This window comes from Thalassophryne amazonica, chromosome 13 (assembly GCF_902500255.1).
Source record: "Thalassophryne amazonica chromosome 13, fThaAma1.1, whole genome shotgun sequence".
In the NCBI taxonomy this organism is placed as follows: domain Eukaryota; kingdom Metazoa; phylum Chordata; class Actinopteri; order Batrachoidiformes; family Batrachoididae; genus Thalassophryne; species Thalassophryne amazonica.
The window spans coordinates 98518370-98540140 of record NC_047115.1 but is presented as its reverse complement, the minus strand read 5'-3'; the positions used below and the strand labels follow the sequence as shown (position 1 = coordinate 98540140).

General features: G+C 40.3%; 2 protein-coding genes across 4 annotated transcripts in view; one reads left to right on the top strand and one right to left on the bottom strand.

Annotated features, from left to right (window-relative positions):
- The first annotated feature begins 8354 nt into the window (after window positions 1-8354).
- Window positions 8355-21771, top strand: part of tk2 (thymidine kinase 2) — a 71004-nt gene continuing 57587 nt past the window's right edge. For 2 of the 3 annotated variants that reach the window (XM_034184751.1, XM_034184750.1), the window contains exon 1: window positions 8355-8539. In XM_034184751.1, the coding sequence (XP_034040642.1) occupies window positions 8410-8539 (130 nt within the window). In that variant the 5' untranslated portion in view covers window positions 8355-8409. The remainder of the gene's footprint in view (window positions 8540-21771) is intronic. The other variant, XM_034184752.1, reaches the window with a different exon arrangement.
- Window positions 10354-11748, bottom strand: LOC117523272 (NADH-ubiquinone oxidoreductase chain 5-like). Its single transcript, XM_034184749.1, has 2 exons — window positions 10701-11748; window positions 10354-10453 (listed from the first exon to the last, which is right to left on the bottom strand). The coding sequence occupies exons 1-2, from the start codon at window positions 11660-11662 to the stop codon at window positions 10438-10440; spliced, it is 978 nt and encodes a 325-aa protein (XP_034040640.1). The 5' UTR covers window positions 11663-11748; the 3' UTR covers window positions 10354-10437.

The following is a 21771-nucleotide window of genomic DNA, read 5'->3' as shown; positions in this document are numbered from 1 at the left end:
GCGAGAGCCTCCACCCTGCGGTTAAGGAGGACGTTCTGCTCGGTCATTAAATCCAACCGAGCCGTAAAAGCGGTGAGGATTCGCTGCAACTCACCGATCATTCCTCCTGCAGACGCCTGTGCGCCCTGCTCTTCCATTGGCCGTTCAACGGCCGGTCGACGCCCCTCGGGGTCCATGACGTTGGCCGAGATATCCTGTTGGGAAAGTGTAGGTACACGGACCCACAACAGGGGGCGCAAATGAACGGACAATGGAGGAAGTCAAATAACAACACTTTACTGTTGTGAATGGGCACAACAAACACAACAGATTACAACAATAGACAACAAGTCAAATCACAGAAGGTGTCGTGTGGGCAGGCTCGAAGATAGAAGACGTCTGTCCAAAGCAGAACCGGAACCACACGATTTCCTCCGCCACCAGACCCCGGGAATACTGGAGCCGCCAAGTCCCGAACTCCCAGGTGGCCACTGCCTCCGCGTGTCGGACCTGGTACTGCTGGCGAGGAACAAAAAAAAACAATTAAATGTGGGCACGTTTACACCCAGCAATCCACACGGCAGGAAAACTACCTCCACCTCTCGTTGGAAAGAGTCTGCTATATAATGCACAAAAGTCACAAAAGGTTACTGAAAAGATCTCACGGTCAGCTGAGAACGTTACCTTCCAGGTAGAACGATATCTCGGCAAAGAGGTGGAGACGTCGTCCTGCTGATGTACCCCTGCTGATCAGGTGATTGGTAACAGCTGTTGCAGGTGATGCGTGACAGCTGTCACCCTGGCTGCTCCTGTGAGGCGGCTGCGCCCTCTGGTGCCTGGAGCCCGCACTCCAGACAGGGCGCCCTCTGGTGGTGGGCCAGCAGTACCTCCTCTTCTGGCGGCCCACACAACAAGCCCAGTTGCATCATTTCCCTCTCCCTCACTGATGGCAGCTACCATGATGGCAAGTAAGACCTCTCAAGCATGGCTCAAAGACTGTGCTTTAATTACCTGGGCTAAAGACCTTACAAAAAAATCTTTAATGCGCTGTGACTTTTTTTTAGGCAGTCCCACTGGCAAATCATTTTTACGCAATGGGCGACATCAACTCTGACAAACAAGGTGGCAGTTTTGCTGATTTGTCTCCAGTGAGTACTCTGAAGCATTGATTAATATATGCTTTCAGACTACTATGAGGTGTAAAAGCCCTTACTGATGCCCCAAGAGTGGCTTGTGAAAAATCAATAATCACCTCTTTTGGCAATGGTGCACCGGCCCTTATCCACTCCGTCAACCAGTGTGAAATGGCGTTTATGTCATGTCGTTCGGACAACATCTGAACCACTGGAATGCCGCCAAGATTGGGATCTGCCATCACGCCTTGATAAAGGAAAATTTGACCAGATTTACCATGTGGTCTTGGAATTTTTTTTGCATCCGGGCCTGTTGCATCAATGCACAAAGATGCACAAGATCTTTTGGAAATGTTTTTGTACATATGCAGTTGTGTTTGACTCCAGTAGTGGCAGAAGAATTTGTCAAGTCCAATATCTTTTATGTTTCCTCGGGGGGGGGGGGGGGGACTGTATTTCAAAATTTGAAGGGATGTGAGAACATTATTATGTGGCAACTCTTTTTTATTTCTCTCTTCCTTAGCCTTTTGCAGTGTTGCCAAGTTGGGAAGATGGCTTGGTTCTGGATCCCCAAACTCCATCATTTCTGCAGCCTGCACAGCCCGCCACACGTGAGGCTCCAATTTACCCTCACAAAGGTCTTTGGCTACGTCTCTCCTCAACTGCCCAGACAAGGAGCGCTTTGAAGAGCCAGAGTAGAAGAAGTTATCAATGTTTTTCAGGCTGCAGTCAAAAAGCATAGGACTCTGAAGTTCAGGCATTGTCTTGCACTGCATGTGAAGCTGGCCCTGGCAGTCCTTGTAGTAGCCATTTATATCTATGTACTTTGTTGTGTTTGTGGGATATACCTTTGCTCTTTTGAACACAAAAGTACAGGTACTTTTGATTGATTTCCAAATATGTCTATAAATGATGTGTGTCCAAGTCCCTGGCTTCAAAATTTGGTAACTCCTTTGATCTGCATATTTTACCTCCTGTGGCATGAACCCCACCCATTCATTGAAGGCCTCGGATATCTTAAAATGTTTGTAAATTGTTTCCAGGTCATCATCCTCACTTTCTCCTGACTCCAGATGGCTAGGAGAATCTTCACTGCTGTTGCCGCTGCTGCTGTAGCCTTGCAAACCTAAAACTGCCCAACAATCATAGCGGTTTTGCTTGACCAAGGTATAAAGAGCCTTTGCTGAAATCTTTTGTCTGAGCTGGTGACTGATATTTGTCCAAATTTCATGGGAAGGTTTGGCCATGGTTCCCTGCGTGACCAGCACCTCTTTAAATTGGGAAAGAAGGGCAAGAACCGTAGCATTATCCACTTCTGGTTTCTTTGGCATCTATGGTGACAAAAAGTGTAAATGTTAAAAAATAAAAATATTGATACCATAAGACATTGCTGTGAAATTAATCTCAGGTAATTTTGTTCTACGTATTATTTTATTTTATTATTTTACGTATTATTTTCTATGTAGCACAAACCATAAGAGATATTGTAAATACAATGGTCAAAAGGGTTTCTGCCATGTTTGAATTTCAAATTAAGGCTTTTGAAGTCTTAAATCTGGTGTTGTTAAATTTGATTTTTTAAATGTTTTGAAAAAAGATTTGCTTTTACCTGCAAAGTTATAGAATATTTTTGTTAGTTCATCAGATTATTTTAATCTTTGTTACATTGTATAGTTGGAGATTCCCTGGAAAATAACATTGGTCTTAAATATTGTTCTTTGTGATCTTAAACTGTTGGACCTTAAAGTGGACCTTTCCAGTCTTGCAGAAACACGTGTTCAAGTGTGGTTTTCAAGCAAACAAACCTATTAATAAATATAACAATGAAGACTACATAAATGAAATGAAAATTAATACAGTATTGGGTTGCTATTGTAGTAAATTAATACAATTGGCGTACTTACTGTGTTCTGAAGTTAGAAACATTGATTATAAAAAATGGAAATGTCTGATGCAAAGAAATCAACAATATTCATGAATGTTTCTGTGTAGGCTCTCAGTTGTCCAGGTGGTTTCCATAGTAGAGAAGCTTGAATCTTCGACTGGACTGGGTTCCTTGACGTGAGGATGTTTCGCTTCAAATCACAGAAGCTTCCTCAGCTAAAATTCTTGCTCTGGAAGTCTGACTTCTGTCTGACTCTTGTAGAGAAGAATAAAACAGAAGCCAACAAAAGCTGGAGTTTTAAACCTAACCAGACCCCAGTATTGAATACTACAATGAAAGTGACAACTCGTGAAACAGGCTCTCTTTCAACCATCTATTTTACTGGAACAGGCCTACTACAGTAATGATTGTGTGTGTATGTGTGTATATATATATATATATATATATAAGAGAAATGGAATGCATATATTTTATGTAGTTTTTCTTTTTTTAATTGAAGTATATACAGTATTTACAGACACATATATACATAATTACCCAAAAACATTATTTCAACAACATTGATTATCTCAGAGACCAGAGGCATTCGAAATCTTAAACATAAATTATTTAAGGCAAGACACTGCAGATGAATAAAAACATCAAAAGGTTTTCTTGCATTTATGGCGCATGAATGAACTTATGAATGAATGACGTCATCAGCCAAAAATAAAATAGCTAATATCTTATTAACAGTAACAGCACAAACAAAACTTTTACAGCACAAAACAGCACAAACGAAGCACAAACGATTGACACCGTTTTTGTCCATTTTGGAGCCATTTTAAGCGTCACGGGGGGCTGGGTGACCCCTGGTTGACCTATAAAAGAATCGTGAATATCTCGAAAACTAAAGCAGCACAAACTAAACTTTTTACAGTACAAAACAGCACAAACGAAGCACAAATGATTGACATAGTTTTTGTTTCGATGTGCATTCGGTGGGAGGCCAACCACGGAGGCCAACTTCACCAATGAAAGGCTCATTAAAAGCCTGCTATCAAGTCTTTCATTGGATTCAGGTGTGTTTGAACAGGGAGACAACTAAGAGTATCAGGAAGGTAGCTCTTGAGGACCGAACTTGAGCACCCCTGCCTTAGATCACGCCTGGGAGTCAGAACCATTTTTAAAGTTGGGGAACAATATTGAGTTGAGGGGTCTGGGGGACCAAATTGCACCATCTTCTAGAAAAATGGTGCAATTTGGTGCATTCCCGTCTGTTAAAATGCACGGGAATGCACCAAATTGCACCATCTTCTAGAAAAATGGTGCAATTTGGTGCATTCCCGTCTGTTAAAATGCACGGGAATGCACCAAATTGCACCATCTTCTAGAAAAATGGTGCAATTTGGTGCATTCCCGTCTGTTAAAATGCACGGGAATGCACCAAATTGCACCATCTTTTAGAAAAATGGTGCAATTTGGTGCATTCCCGTCTGTTAAAATGCACGGGAATGCACCAAATTGCACCATCTTCTAGAAAAATGGTGCAATTTGGTGCATTCCCGTCTGTTAAAATGCACGGGAATGCACCAAATTGCACCATCTTCTAGAAAAATGGTGCAATTTGGTGCATTCCCGTCTGTTAAAATGCACGGGAATGCACCAAATTGCACCATCTTCTAGAAAAATGGTGCAATTTGGTGCATTCCCGTCTGTTAAAATGCACAGGAATGCACCAAATTGCACCATTTTTCTAGAAAATGGTGCTATTTGGTCCCCCAGACCCCCCCAACTCAATATAACTCGCTTTCAAGCTCACTTCTCTTTTCAAAGAATTTGGTTAGCAGCTGATTTCCCTCATTTAGTTTTCTTTCCCTGTCCTTTTTTCTCTTCTTTTTTGAAATCCGGACTTTGAATTTTTAGGAAAGACATATTTTATTTCAGCCTAAACACTAGGGCTGCAACTAACGATTATTTTACTAATCAGTTCATTGGTCGATTATTTTTTCAATTAATTGTTTTTTGTTTGTTTGTTTTTTTACTTACATGTGAGTTTTGCCATTATTTCTTTGAGTTATTATTAAAGGGCCTTTATCACACAACATCAACCTTTGAGCTTGTAACAAAGTTATGATGTTATATTCTTGTCAAAAACATACCTGGAGTAGTGTTTTGTTTTATTTTGCACATACGTACATCACCGACACACCACAAAGAGATTTCCATCAGGTTTCACCAGATTATGAGCATTTTTAGATGCCGACAGTAACTATCTCAACCACTGACAACATATTACAGCAAGAGTCCACAAAAGTATTTTAAAGGCCTGACTAAAGTGTAATATGTGATCTTTAAAAACATATTTTCATGAAGAAAGACACAAATGTGCAGTTTACTGCATTTTATTTTTTCTTGTGTAAAAACACAGCTTAGATGTGGTTTGACCGAAACAAATTGTCATTAAACTTAAATAAAACAGGGATGAAGTGGAGGTTTAAGAGTCACTAGGTGTTCACAGGAAACATTTATTTCTATATTTATTTATGTTCATTGTTAGTTGGTTTAATCTTTTCTGTTTTATCAGATACTTTTTGTCTGTTTCTCTAAAACTGTATTGTGGCATTATTAGTTATTATTACTATTATTGTTGTTGTTTCTATTATTATTATTATTGATATATAAATCAAAATAAATGAATAAAATATTACAATTTGTAATACATTTTACTCTTTTACGACAACAAACGCTGAGCCATGAATTACTATACAGAAAACAAATGTGCTTAAAACGTCATAGACATGCTAACGTGTTAGCATCGGTCCCGTTTTTAAATTATAAAGTACATCTATCAACTGTTTCACGAGACCATAACAGGTCAGATTAATATATAAAGGTAAATGTTAGTCACAGACATATGCTCTTTGGTGTTTTAGTGGGGAAAAATTAAGATTAAGAGAAATAAAACACTGAATCAACAAAGCACTGCTTCGATCTGCGAATCACTGCTTCGATTGGTTCAAAATTCAAAGCAAAGCCGCGCTACAGAAACGGTTGATTTATATGTAAGAAATTAAATATTTGCAGTAAAACAATGTTATTTAACAACTAATTGATGACTAAATTAGTTGACAACTATTTTAATAATTGATTAAATCAGTTAGTTGTTTCAGCACTACCAAACACCTCTTTCTGTCAGATCCCGTTTGGGATGTGTGTGTGTGTGTGTGTGTGTGTGTGTGTGTGTGTGTGTGTGTGTGTGTGTGTGTGTGTGTGTGTGTGTGTGTGTGTGTGTGTGTGTGTGTGGCAGAGTGCCACCTGTGCGCCTGGACTAAACCATTGTACAACTATGCAGGGGTGAAAGGGCCCTCAGAGATCTTTCAATATTTTTGTTAGAGCAGAATTATGTTTTACAACATTTATACATTCATTCTAATTATATTCTTTTACAACATGAATTGTATGGACATTAATAATATGCAACACAAAAATGTATTTAATGTCAGTTTTTTGTGGGCCCCCCATGCTCTGGGCCCTGGGTACAAAGTACCCTTTACCACCCCAGTCCGACGCCCCTGGACGGACGGATGGTCTGAACCACCTTTTCAACGGACCAGCTAAGTGACCCAGTTAAAGGTTCCAGAAAAAGGGTTTGGTTGTCAATGGATATAAAGTGGCTTCTTTTTTTTTAACATATTCATATGTTTGTTTAATAATTTTTATTAATGTTTAATAAGACACCAAATCAGTGGAAGAATTGAACTTTTGGAAAACTCTAGATAAGTGTAAGATCAATTTAAATTTGTGGTCTCAGCATGTCATTTGTATTTTTGGTACAATTTTTCTTACAAAAATGGAATGTCTCTCAAGATTAATTTATCCAGCATTCATCCATATATGTCCTTCTCTAAACCTGCAATTAAATCTATAAACCAAGCTAATTTTAAGTATATCTGGAGAAACAAATCACACTATCTTAGGAAAGGAGCAATTCAAGAGTATGAGGATGGAGGTCTTAAAGCCATAGTTTTTGAGTGTTTAGATGGTACAATTAAAATTAATTGGCTTAGATCTTTTCTGAAAAATGAATATGGATTTTGGTTTTATATTCCCTCAAAAATGTTTATGGATTTAAGAGGTATTAACTTCCTCCTTAAATGTGATTTTGACCCTAAAAACTGCCTATTAAACTTTCTACTTTCATCAACAAGTGTTACTTTACTGGAAATTAATATTTAAGCACAAGTTTAGTCCACACAATACCCCGCTATGGAACTCCCAATATGTATTATTTAGAAACAAATCTTTATTTTACAGGAATTGGTTGGATTGAGGTATTTGGTCAGTGATGCATATTCTTAATGATTCTGGAAATGTTCTTCCTTTTGAAAATTTATGTTAAATGACAGAAAACAATATAACACTGTAATCAAAGCACTTTCTCAGCCATTGATCCTATTGTCATATAATTTATTCCTCAATCGTGTTCAGATGAAGCTTCCTTCTGTTATTTAATGGACAATCTATCACTAATCCATATGTGCCCAACACATTCATACGTTGTTTGTCAGAGAATTGTATCCCAAATCATCCCGCAGAAATCTGATTTTTAGATACTTTTCCAAAGAGGAAGTAAACAAATTAAGATGTAAATATATACATTTTCCTACCTCTCCAAAAATAAAGGAAGTTCATTTCAAAATGATAAATGACATATATCCTTCCAAAGAATTTCTGAGACTTTGATTTGGTTTTGAAGAAAATTATTGCACCTTTTGTGAATGTGAAACTGGGACTGCTGATCACTTTTTTTTATTGTGTATTTGTGAATGTTTTCTGGGAGGGCTTCTGTTTCTGGTGTTCATCTAAATTTGCATCTCTGTCTTATTTGCGCAAATAGAATGTCTTATTTGGTATAGCTGTAGTTGATAGACTGCAAGATTTAGCTTTGAAGCTTTTGTTAATAATGAGGACATTTTTTTTCATTCACAAAAACAAATATATGAAGACCAAACCAAACTTCATTGTTTTTCACAAAGAGCTTTGTATATTCTTTCAATCACTAAAATTTATGAAGAAGAAAAATGGTATAAAATTATATAATTTTGTTAGACTGTAAACTTAATGAAAACCCCTATAGTATATGTAACTTCTTGTTCCAATTTGTTTGTTTGTTTGTTGTTGTTGTTGTTTCTATCATCCCCACCCCCACGCCAGCGTCTGCAGTTTGCTGTGTGTTTTGCGCTTGTTATCAATGTTGTTGTTTTGTTGTTGAATTGTCAATAAAGTTGGCTTTAAACACTGACTGGCATTCCGCTCCATTCCAGCAGGAGGCGGTAAAGAGCTCCTATGGGCTTCCGTCATTTTTTCGACGGGGAAGAAGAAACGGCAGCAGAAGAAAAAGTGCTGCGTAGTGGTTGTCTGGTTGTCGGTATGTCCGCCGCTTGTCGGTCTGTGACGGTTCTTTTCAGGTCGGTGCGATTTGTGTCGACAGCGTGTTTTCCTGTTAGAGCGAACAGAGGAGCGCTGATGAGGACCAGAACCACAACCAGAACCTGCTCCGGTCAGTACGACGTTTTTAAAAACTTTATTCAACGAAACAAAGATTGACAGAGAGCTGATGACGACAACAAATAAATAAATAAATAAAAACAACAAACATGACAGAGAGCTGATGACGACAACAAATAAATAAATAAATAAAAACAACAAACATGACAGAGAGCTGATGACGACAACAAACGAATAAAAACAACAAACATGATACAGACCCGATGATGACAACAAACAAATAAATGAATAAAAACAACAAACATGATACAGAGCTGATGACGACAACAAATAAATAAATAAATAAAAACAACAAACATGACAGAGAGCTGATGACGACAACAAATAAATAAATAAAAACAACAAACATGACAGAGAGCTGATGACAACAAATAAATAAATAAATAAAAACAACAAACATGACAGAGAGCTGATGACGACAACAAACGAATAAAAACAACAAACATGATACAGAGCTGATGATGACAACAAACAAATAAATTAATATGTTATATGGCTGGGGGGGGCCTGGCTGCCGGTTTGTTTGTCTGTTTGTTTTCCTCCCAGGTGGCGTGCATTTGGGACTGAGTGGCTGTGTTGCTGAGGCTGTCAGGACCTCACCCTGATCACCTGCGACTCGTCAGGACTCACAGCTGAGGTGCATCTGGATGGATTGGAGCATGTTGGCATTTAAGACTGGAGTGCACAGTGTGTATTTGCCAGAGACTCGACCTTGTGACCAGACGGGTGAGATCGTCGTCTCGGGAGCCATCTCATCAGCAGCGGATGCTGAGAAACGTCCAGGTTTGATGCACAGTCTGTGAAAGAGGAGGGGGTGAGGTCTCACGCTCGTCAGCACACTTCCTGAGACTCGGTTGTTGCGGCCACCTGGGGGGTGTCGGCGGGGTCCTTGGGTCCGAAACAGCTTCTGGCTCCGGACCGTTAGCGCTGCTGGGAGCGCACCACGCCAGGCCGCACCTTTCTGTTCTTACATTTTCACTGTTATGTATTAAATTCAGTTAGCCTTTGTACCGTGCTCTGCTTATTTCATACTGGGTCCTTCAAACGCTGGTCGGTTCTCCGAGCTGCGTCCGACACATAACAGAATAAAAACAACAAACATGATACAGAGCTGATGATGACAACAAACAAATAAATGAATAAAAACAGACATGACAGAGCTGATGACGACAACAAACGAATAAAAACAACAAACATGATACAGAGCTGATGATGACAACAAACAAATAAATGAATAAAAACAACAAACATGATACAGAGCTGATGACAACAAATAAATAAATAAAAACAACAGACATGACAGAGCTGATGACGACAACAAACGAATAAAAACAACAAACATGATACAGAGCTGATGATGACAACAAACAAATAAATGAATAAAAACAACAAACATGATACAGAGCTGATGACGACAACAAACGAATAAATGAATAAAAACAACAAACATGACAGAGCTGATGATGACAACAAATGAATAAAAACAACAAACATGATACAGAGCTGATGATGACAACAAACAAATAAATGAATAAAAACAACAAACATGATACAGAGCTGATGATGACAACAAACAAATAAATGAATAAAAACAACAAACATGATACAGAGCTGATGATGACAACAAACAAATGAATAAAAACAACAAACATGATACAGAGCTGATGATGACAACAAACGAATAAATGAATAAAAACAACAAACATGATACAGAGCTGATGACGACAACAAATAAATAAAAACAACAAACATGACAGAGCTGATGACGACAAAAACAAATGAATAAAAACAACAAACATGATACAGAGCTGATGACGACAACAAATAAATAAAAACAAACATGCTACAGAGCTGATGACGACAACAAATAAATGAATAAAAACAAACATGCTACAGAGCTAATGACAACAAATAAATAAATAAAAACAACAAACATGACAGAGCTGATGACGACAACAAATAAATAAATAAAAACAACAAACATGACAGAGCTGATGAAGACAACAAACGAATAAAAACAACAAACATGATACAGAGCTGATGATGACAACAAACAAATAAATGAATAAAAACAACAAACATGATACAGAGCTGATGATGACAACAAACAAATAAATGAATAAAAACAACAAACATGATACAGAGCTGATGATGACAACAAACAAATGAATAAAAACAACAAACATGATACAGAGCTGATGACGACAACAAATGAATAAAAACAAAAAAAATGATACAGAGCTGATGACGACAACAAACGAATAAAAACAAACATGATACAGAGCTGATGATGACAACAAACAAATAAATGAAGAAAAAAAACAAACATGATACAGAGCTGATGACGACAACAAATGAATAAAAACAACAAACATGATACAGAGCTGATGACGACAACAAATAAATAAAAACAACAAACATGATACAGAGCTGATGACGACAACAAATCAATAAAAACAACAAACATGATACAGAGCTGATGACGACAACAAATGAATAAAAACAAACATGATACAGAGCTGATGACGACAACAAATGAATAAAAACAAACATGATACAGAGCTGATGACGACAAGAAACGAATAAAAACAAACATGATACAGAGCTGATGATGACAAACAAATAAATGAAGAAAAACAACAAACATGATACAGAGCTGATGACGACAACAAATGAATAAAAACAACAAACATGATACAGAGCTGATGACGACAACAAACGAATAAAAACAAACATGATACAGAGCTGATGACGACAACAAACGAATAAAAACAACAAACATGATACAGAGCTGATGACGACAACAAACGAATAAAAACAAACATGATACAGAGCTGATGACGACAACAAACGAATAAAAACAACAAACATGATACAGAGCTGATGATGACAACAAACGAATAAATGAATAAAAACAACAAACATGATACAGAGCTGATGATGACAACAAACGAATAAATGAATAAAAACAACAAACATGATACAGAGCTGATGACGACAACAAATAAATAAAAACAACAAACATGACAGAGCTGATGACGACAAAAACAAATGAATAAAAACAACAAACATGATACAGAGCTGATGACGACAACAAATAAATAAAAACAAACATGCTACAGAGCTGATGACGACAACAAATAAATGAATAAAAACAAACATGCTACAGAGCTGATGACGACAACAAATAAATGAATAAAAACAACAAACATGATACAGAGCTGATGACGACAACAAATAAAAACAAACATGATACAGAGCTGATGACGACAACAAATAAATAAAAACAAACATGATACAGAGCTGATGACGACAACAAATAAATAAAAACAAACATGCTACAGAGCTGATGACGACAACAAATAAATAAAAACAAACATGCTACAGAGCTGATGACGACAAATAAATGAATAAAAACAAACATGCTACAGAGCTGATGACGACAACAAATAAATGAATAAAAACAAACATGATACAGAGCTGATGACGACAACAAATAAAAACAAACATGATACAGAGCTGATGACGACAACAAATAAAAACAAACATGATACAGAGCTGATGACGACAACAAATAAATAAAAACAAACATGCTACAGAGCTGATGACGACAACAAATAAATGAATAAAAACAAACATGCTACAGAGCTGATGACGACAACAAATAAATGAATAAAAACAACAAACATGATACAGAGCTGATGACGACAACAAATAAAAACAAACATGATACAGAGCTGATGACGACAACAAACAAATGAATAAAAACAACAAACATGACAGAGCTGATGACGACAACAAATGAATAAAAACAACAAACATGACAGAGCTGATGACGACATTAAACAAATAAATGAATAAAAACAACAAACATGATACAGAGCTGATGACAACAAATAAATAAAAACAAACATGATACAGAGCTGATGACGACAACAAACAAATTAATAAATAAAAACAACAAACATGACAGAGAGCTGATGACGACAACAAATAAATAAAAACAACAAACATGATACAGAGCTGATGACGACAACAAATAAATAAAAACAACAAACATGATACAGAGTTTACACGACTTAAGTGACACTGACAACATGTATAACGTATTAAATTGCAGATATAAATATACTGAGACATATTTAATGACAGTATCATAAAACATTTTAATTCAATGAAACTAGATACTTATGGTATGTACAATGTATAAATAAGCAACAAATTAGTAACAGTTCACAGTATTTCTAGATGTAAAATGTTAATTATAGTACCTGCTATTATGAATAAGTAACAAATTACTAACAGTTCATACTATATATATATATATATATATATATATATATATATATATCATAGAAATTTGATTCTTTCTTTGAGATCTGTAATCAATGTCACAACAATATATATTATTTATGCCTAATTCACAAATTTGATGCTAAATGACTACCATTGAGCAGTTTTTACGAAGCTGATCCATTAGATAGTCAGATTTTGGGTGGATACCTGGGATATTTCAACATTGAGAAGACAAATGCGATACATGAATAGATGACTAACAGTGCTTTATATTTGACTTTCAGATAAAAACATTACTAACCTGAATGTAGGTTGTTCTCTGTAGTGACAGTGACTAGATGAAATGTATTAAGCCTTGGCACTGGCGGCTCCAGAGATTTTTTTTTTCTGCAGGTGCTATGGGGGTGCTTGGCATTTTTATGAGGGTGCTATGGGCTTGTGTGTTGCGGCGGCTCTCTGCTACAGCTCTGTCACATTCACAGGCGTGTGTACACATAGCCACATTCTGATCTGCCACTACGTTTTTTTTTAACTTAATCAGCGCGATGGCAGACAAACTTCGTCGATTTAAGTTCGATGCTAATGGAAAGCTAACGAGACCAGTCACGAGACAGCAGGCCGCAGAGGAGCGAGACGAGGGATAACCACGCCCACAGAGCCCTGATCATGGCCCAGACGGGATGGAGGACTTCAAAGCCGAGATACTGGTTTCTTTGAAGGAGGAATTATCTCAAATAATTCGTGAAGAATTGAAGAGGGCGCTGGCGGATGACTTTATGGTGCTGAAGGCGGAGTTACAAACAGTACGGTCTGAAATAGCTAATAATGCTACCACTATTGGATCCAGACTGGATGTCATTGAAAGGAATGTTGTGGACGTGCAGGGTGGATTGTCTGAGTGGTCTGATGAGGTGGTCGCGCTGCAGTCAACTGTAAAGGAGCTCAAAAGTGACATGAAGTTATTGAAGGAAAAGTGTGAGGAATTGGAGGGGAGAATGAGGCGTGGGAATATTCGCATTGAGGGCATCGAGGAACAACCAAATTCCAGCAGCACAACGGAGGTGTCTAAAGTCCTTCGACAAGTTTTGAAGTTGGACCGAGATGTGAAAGTGGACAGATCCCATCACACACTCACGCTCAGGAAGCCCGGAGATTTGAGACCCAGAGTGATCATTGCCAAACTACATTATGACGGAGATGCAGTCGACATTTTGAGGAGAGCCAGGGAGATTGGACCACTCTGTTATAATGGCAAAAAGATTTCCATCTTTCCGGATTACATCCCTGGCGTAGCAAAGGCTCGAGCAGCATTCACGGATGTGTGGAAAGCATTACGTGGGTGGAACGACGTGCGCTTCGGTTTGTTTTTCCCAACGAAACTGCGCATCACTTACAACAGTGTAAGTAAGGGCTTCCTGGATCCCAAAGATGCCATGGAATACGTCCGGTGTAACATTCTTTCCTCTGCTCCTGAAGATGAGACTTAGAGGTGCTTTGACTGTATATTATTACATTCTAGAAGCTTTATAATGCGTGTGTGATTGAATGGAATTTTTTTTTTTTACGTCTTTGTGTATGTGAAGCACGTTTGTAAGTTTGTATCTGACACACCGCGGGCTTGTTAATTGTCGTATTCATCATTTGTCTGCAGGGCGTGTGAGTATATCACGTTTTTGTTTCTTTTTGTTAGGTTACACAGCCTGTAGAGGACAGGACTGTGTTTGTAGCTACTTTTACGTAGTGGCTAGGGACATTAACCCACTTTTTTGCATTAAGTTTTATCCAAGTGATGTTCGTTATTTTTTTATGCATTCAGATCCTCATGTTCCCCGGGGATTTAATTTTCTATAAAAGAACAACAGAGCTATTGATGAGTGTATGGTTTATGTTAATCTTGTCAGGTCTCAGTACGTCTTATAAATATATAACGGATGACGTGTATATTGCAGCCTCATGCTTACTTTTTTTTTTTTGAATTCTTGCCTTAGTCCACCTTCACTCCACTTTCAAGACCGCTTCTGCCTCCTCTTTTAATTTCTTATCTTTATATTAGAAGCTATGAGTGCCTTAACAGTTATTAGTTACGGTGTGAAGGGACTTAATGGCCCAGTCAAAAGAAAATATTACTTCAACTGAAACAATTTCATTGTCAAGTGGCTTTATTGCATTTATGCTCCAAATGAAGACCAACCAGGGTTTATTAAATCTTCTTTTAATATGATTACACAGTACAGCTCCGGACTTATGCTATTTGCTGGAGACTTCAATTGTGTGATGGCCCAACAGGACAGACAGCTTATATCTAAAACACCCATTTCTAAAATGCGAAATCTTTGTCTTCTGAGGCTGGACTTGTTGATGTTTGGCGAACCAAATTTCCAGAAGATAGAAACTTTTCATACTATTCAAGTAGACATGTATCATATTCAAGGATCGATTACTTTTTTACACCAAAGGTGGAATTTCATAGAATTGAAGACATTTCAATAATGCCCATAACAATTTCAGACCATGCTCCAGTAGTCCTCCATTGGGATATAGGTATGACATTGTCCACTAGGCAATGGAGACTTATTGCTTCTCTTATTAATGATAAAGGTTTTATTTCCCTTATTAGAGAAGAACTAAAAAACTATTTAGAGTTGAATAGAAAACCAGATACATCTCCAATTGTGCTGTGGGATTGTGCAAAGGCCTACTTGAGAGGTAGTATTATCTCCTATGCTACTGCCAAGAAAAGATATAATATTGCTAAACAAGTGGAATTAGAGAATAAAATTCAGAAATTGGAACATGATCATAAACATGGGTTAACATGTGATATAACAGAGCTAAGTACAGCACGTAGAGAACTTCAAGAATTATTATCTGGAAAAATAGAGGGAAGCTTGAGATTAGCAAAACAACAGTATTATGAGTATGGAAATAGAGCAAGCAGACTCTTGGCTTTTAAACTCCGGAAACAACAATCATCTAACATTGTCCAAAAGCTAAAATTGGGAAGTAAAACAATAGTAAAGCCCAAAGAGATATCGGAAACATTTGCTAAATTCGATGAAAAACTATATCAGGACACAGATACATGTCCAAATGATCATACTATAGCAGAGTATTTAGAAAATATTAATGTTACAGAGTTGTCTGAATCGGCAGCATCTGAATTAGATGAACCTATACAAGAATGGGAAATAAAACAGTTAATTTCATCTCTTAAAAACCACAAGTGCCCTGGACCTGATGAGTATATAAATGAATTTTATAAATGTTTCTCTGAGGTACTTACCCCACTTCTCCTTGATGCTTATAGATATGCATTAGAAACCAAAACAATGGCTCCATCTTGGTTGGATGCAACAATAGTGGTCTTGCATAAAGAAGGCAAAGACCCTACAGATTGTGGTTCTTATAGACCCTTGTCTATATTGAATGGTGATGTCCGCATTCTGACTGCTGTATTAGCACAACAGCTAAGTGGCATAGTTAATCAGATAGTTCATCCAGATCGGACTGGGTTTATAGCTGGTAGGCATTATGCAAATACCCTACGTCGTTTACTTAATATTTGATCATATCAAAAGCAAAATCAATCATTGGCAACAGTGATTTCATTGGACGCACAAAAGGCTTTTGACGGTGTGTCATGGAAATATTTAATTCAAACATTAAAAAGATTTAAATTTGGCCCTAAATGTGTTGATTGGGTTAGAACAATTTATTCTTCCCCGCAGGCAGCTACCAGAGTCAACGGCTTTAGATCAGCCAGGTTTAATTTGGAGCGTGGATGCCGTCAGGGGTGTCCATTATCACCCCTGTTATTTGCAATTAGTATCGAGCCATTGGCGCAACTCATTAGAGATAACGACAATATCAAAGGGATACAGATAGGTAAAGAAATACATAAAATTTCTTTGTATGCAGATGATGTGCTGTTGTATTTGACAGAGCCATCTACAACAATACCTTGCCTGTTGAATAAGATTTCTGAATATGGTTATCAGGATATAAAATAAATATAGATAAGACTGTAGCCATGGATGTCTGTGGTGGTATTCCACTGGAGGTGAAGCAACGCAACGGCTTTAAATGGCCTAAAGAGGGTATTAAGTATTTGGATATTCATATCCCTCTCTCTTTAGATAATTTATATGATGCTAATTATGGAAAAATATTAATATTATAAAAAGTGAATTAAACCGGTGGTCTGCACTGCCCATCTCACTTCTTGGTCGTATTGAGATTATTCGTATGAATGTCCTTCCCAGGTTCTTATATTTATTTCAGATGCTGCCAATTGTGATATCCACTTCAGTATTTGAGGACATTGATAAAATTCTTTCAAAATTCATCTGGCAAGGTAAACGCCCTCACATTAAATACAAAACATTACAAAGATTGAAAGAAGAGGGAGGACTTAATCTTCCCAATTTAAGGTATTACTTTTGATCTGCTCAATTAAAACCTTTAACGTCATGGTTATTAAATGATGATCAAACAAGATGGCTGAGTATTGAACAGACCATGTGTTCTGAACCGTTGCATGTATTGCCATTTTCTGACTTTCAAATCAAGAGAATTGCAAAATGGACCAAAGTCACCTTGGACATTTGGAAGAAAGTTAGAATGGCATTGAAATTGAGCATATTAAATCATTCAAACCAATTTTATTGGATAAGGGATTTTTAAAATGGGCTGACCTTGGTATTATATATTCATCATTTATTTGATAAAAATGGGCTCGTCATTTGAGCAGCTGAAAAAACGATTTAAACTCCAGAAAAACGATTTTTTTAGATACTTGCAATTGCGATCCTTTTTAATGTCTCATAAGGAGTGGGGAAAGTTACTGAAACCCTCTGCAATGGAAGACTTATTGATTCAAATACAAAAGGGAGGAGTTCTGAAAATTATAACAAGATTGTACAAAATATTTGCATCTATCACTCAAACTAAATCTGTATTGGCCAAGCAAAAATGGGAGGCAGAGGCAGCCCAAAATATATCTGATGAAATGTGGAAAGAGGCGTGTATAGAGGCACATAGAACACTTGGAAGGAATTTAAATGGAAAATTATCTGCAGATTTTTTAGAACTCCTGATATTGTTGCAAAAATGAACCCTAAAGTACCAAGTTTGTGTTGGAGAAACTGTGGTACAGCAGTACCTCATCACACACATATCTTTTGGACATGTCCGAAATTACTACCTTTTTGGGATGAGGTGTTCAAGACAGTCATCCAGATGTTTGATAGAGTGATTTCTAAGGATGTGACAGTGGCTCTACTCGGTGTCACTCCAGCTTGTATACAGGGGCAAGCTGAGTCATATTTACTGAACATTCTTTTTACAGTAGCTCTGAAATGTATCACAATGAACTGGCTGAAATTGGAACCACCATCTCTTAATTTTTGGATTCAAAAAGTAACAGAAGTTTATCAGATGGAAAAAAATAACCTTTTCTCTAAGACTTGAAACACACATTTTTAAGCTGCGATGGAGTCCTTTTGAGATTATGTTCATGTGATTCTGATTTGATTACAGAAAGTGCCTTTACAGAGTTGTAATGTAAAAAAGTATATTGCATATTGTGTGTGTGTGTGTGTGTGATTGCTGTGATCTGTAAAATTGATTTGATTGCTCTGTTGTTTCTACGAGGGCTATTAGATAATAAACTGACCCTTTTATTTTTTTTTTAACTATATGGATTTGAATGACGTGCGATTACACCAATCATGCTTGAACCCTCGTGCGCATGCGTGAGTTTTTTCACGCGTGTCGGTGACATAATTTCCCTGTGGGCAGGCCTTGAGTGAGATGTGGTTCAGCCCTCTCGGCTGAATTCCTTTGTTTCACACGCTGCTCGAGACGGCGCGCGTTGTTTTATCAAAATTTTTTCTGGATCTGTGAGGAATATCCGAGTGGACACTATTCGAGAAATTAAGCTGGTTTTCGGTGAAAAGTTTAACGGCTGATGAGAGATTATGGGGTGTTTCTGTCGGTGTAAGGACTTCCCATGGAGCGGGACGTCGTGCAGCGCTTCCAGGCGCCGTCGTCGGCCTGTTTCGAGCTGAAAACATCCTAATTTAAGGCTTAATTCACCCAGGACGTCGTGAGAGAACAGAGAAGATTCAGAAGAGGCCGGCATGAGGACTTTATGCGGACATTCTACTGTTTAAGGACATTTTTGTTGGGAAAGTGAAGTGACACGGACCCACAACAGGGGGCGTAAATGAACGGACAATGGAAGAAGTCAAATTATAACACTTTACTGGTGTGAATGTCACAACCAAACACAGCAGAATCAGAATGTGCAACAGTCAATTAATAAAGGTGTCATGTGGGCAGGCTTGACGATAGGAGACGCCCGTCAGGAAACGAACCGGAACCACATGATTTCCACCGCCACCTGAACCCGAGGAATACTGGAGCCGCCAAGTCCCGGAGTCCCCAGGTGGCCACCTCTCCGGCGTGTCGGATCTGGTACTGCTGGCAGAAAGCAAAAGACAGTCAAAGGGTGGGTGTGTGAACACCCAGTAACAATGGTGGGAATGCCACCTCCACCTCTCACTCAACACGTTGCAGTGGTCTCAGAGGAAAAGGAGCGCCGTCATGCACAGCCTCCACCAAAACGACCGGTTCTCCTGCAAACACTCACAATCACAGATTTATAAATCTCAAAAAAAGGCTGAGAGTAGTACCTCCAAATGAAGATGATATCTCGGCAGTTTGGTGGAGGTGTCTTCCTGCTTTTATACCAGATGTATGGATTAGTGACAGCTGTCACAGATGATGGGTGACAGCTGTCACCACGGCTTGTTCCTGAGGCGGCAGCGCCCTCTCGTGTCTGAAGCCCGCACTTCAGGCAGGGCGCCTTCTGGTGGTGGGCCAGCAGTACCTCCTCTTCTGGCGGCCCACACAACAGGATCCCCCCCTCAACGGGCGCCTCCTGGCGCCCGACCAGGCTTGTCCGGGTGGCGACGATAGAAATCGGCCAGGAGGGCCGGGTCCAGGATGAAGCTCCTCTTCACCCAGGAGCGTTCTTCGGGCCCATACCCCTCCCAGTCCACCAAATACTGGAAACCCCGGCCCATGCGGCGGGCGTCCAAGAGCCGGCGAACTGTCCAAGCCGGTTCCCCGTCGATAATACGGGCAGGAGGCGGCGCTGGACCGGGTGCACAGAGGGGCGAGGTGTGATGCGGTTTAATCCTGGAGACATGAAAGACCGGATGGATCCGCAGTGAGGCCGGGAGTTGGAGCCTCACTGTGGTAGGACTGAGGACCTTGAGGATGGGGAAGGGTCCAATGAAACGGTCCTTCAATTTGGGGGACTCGACCTGGAGAGGAATGTCCTTGGTGGAAAGCCACACCTCCTGCCCGGGCTGGTAAGTAGGGGTCGGGGACCGTCGACGGTCTGCATGGGATTTAGCCCTCGTCCGGGCCCTCAACAAGGCCGAACGGGCGGTGCGCCACACCCGACGGCATCTCCGCAGGTGGGCCTGGACCGAGGGCACACCGACCTCTCCCTCCACCAAAGGAAACAAAGGGGGCTGGTACCCCAGACACACCTCGAACGGGGAGAGGCCGGTGGCAGAGGACACCTGGCTGTTATGAGCGTACTCGATCCAGGCCAGATGTTCACTCCAAGCCATCGGGTGGGCGGAGGTCGTGCACCTGAGGGCCTGCTCCAACTCCTGGTTGGCCCGTTCGACCTGTCCGTTAGTCTGCGGGTGATACCCAGAGGAGAGGCTTACAGTGGCCCCCAGTTCCCGGCAGAAACTTCTCCACACCTGCGAGGAGAACTGGGGACCGCGATCCGAAACGATGTCTGTTGGTATCCCATGCAGCCGGACAACATGGTGGAAGAGGAGATCCGCCGTCTCCTGGGCCGACGGGAGCTTCGGGAGGGCCACGAAGTGGGCCGCCTTGGAGAAACGGTCCACTATCGTGAGTATGGTGGTGTGTCCCCGGGACGGCGGGAGGCCCGTGACAAAATCCAGACCGATGTGGGACCAGGGGCGGTGAGGCACAGGAAGTGGCTGTAGAAGTCCCTGTGCCTTCTGGTGGTCAGCCTTGCCCCTGGCGCAGGTGGTGCAGGCCTGGATGTAAGCCCGGACATCAGTCTCCAGGGACGCCCACCAGAAGCGCTGCCGGACTACTGCCACGGTCCTACGCACCCCTGGGTGGCAGGAGAGTTTGGACCCGTGACAGAAGTCCAGGACGGCAGCCCTGGCCTCTGGTGGGATGTATAGTCTGTTCTTCGGTCCTGTTCCGGGATCCGGGCTCCGTGCCAGGGCCTCCCGGGCGGTCTTCTCCACGTCCCAGGTCAGAGCAGCCACGATAGTGGACTCCGGGAGAATGGGTTCCGGTGGATCCGACAGCTCGGTCTTGACTTCCTGTTCATGCACCCGGGACAGGGCATCCGATCTTTGGTTTTTGGTCCCGGGGCGGTAGGTGATCCGGAAGTCAAAACGGCTGAAAAACAGTGACCAGCGGGCTTGCCTGGGGTTCAGTCGCTTGGCGGTCCTGATATACTCCAGGTTCCGGTGGTCAGTGAAAACCGTGAAAGGCACAGACGCTCCCTCCAGCAGGTGTCTCCACTCCTCAAGGGCCTCTTTCACCACAAGGAGCTCTCGATTGCCCACGTCATAGTCCCGCTCTGCTGGGGTCAACCTGCGGGAAAAATAGGCACACGGGTGAAGAACCTTATCGGTTTCTCCGCTCTGGGATAGCACGGCTCCTATCCCTGAGTCAGAGGCGTCCACTTCAACCAAAAACTGGCGACCAGGATCGGGCTGCACCAAGACCGGTGCAGTCGAGAACCGGCGTTTCAACTCCCTAAACGCGGCTTCGCACCGATCCGACCAGGTGAAGGGAACTTTTGGTGAGGTCAGGGCCGTCAGGGGGCTAACAACCTGACTAAACCCCTTAATG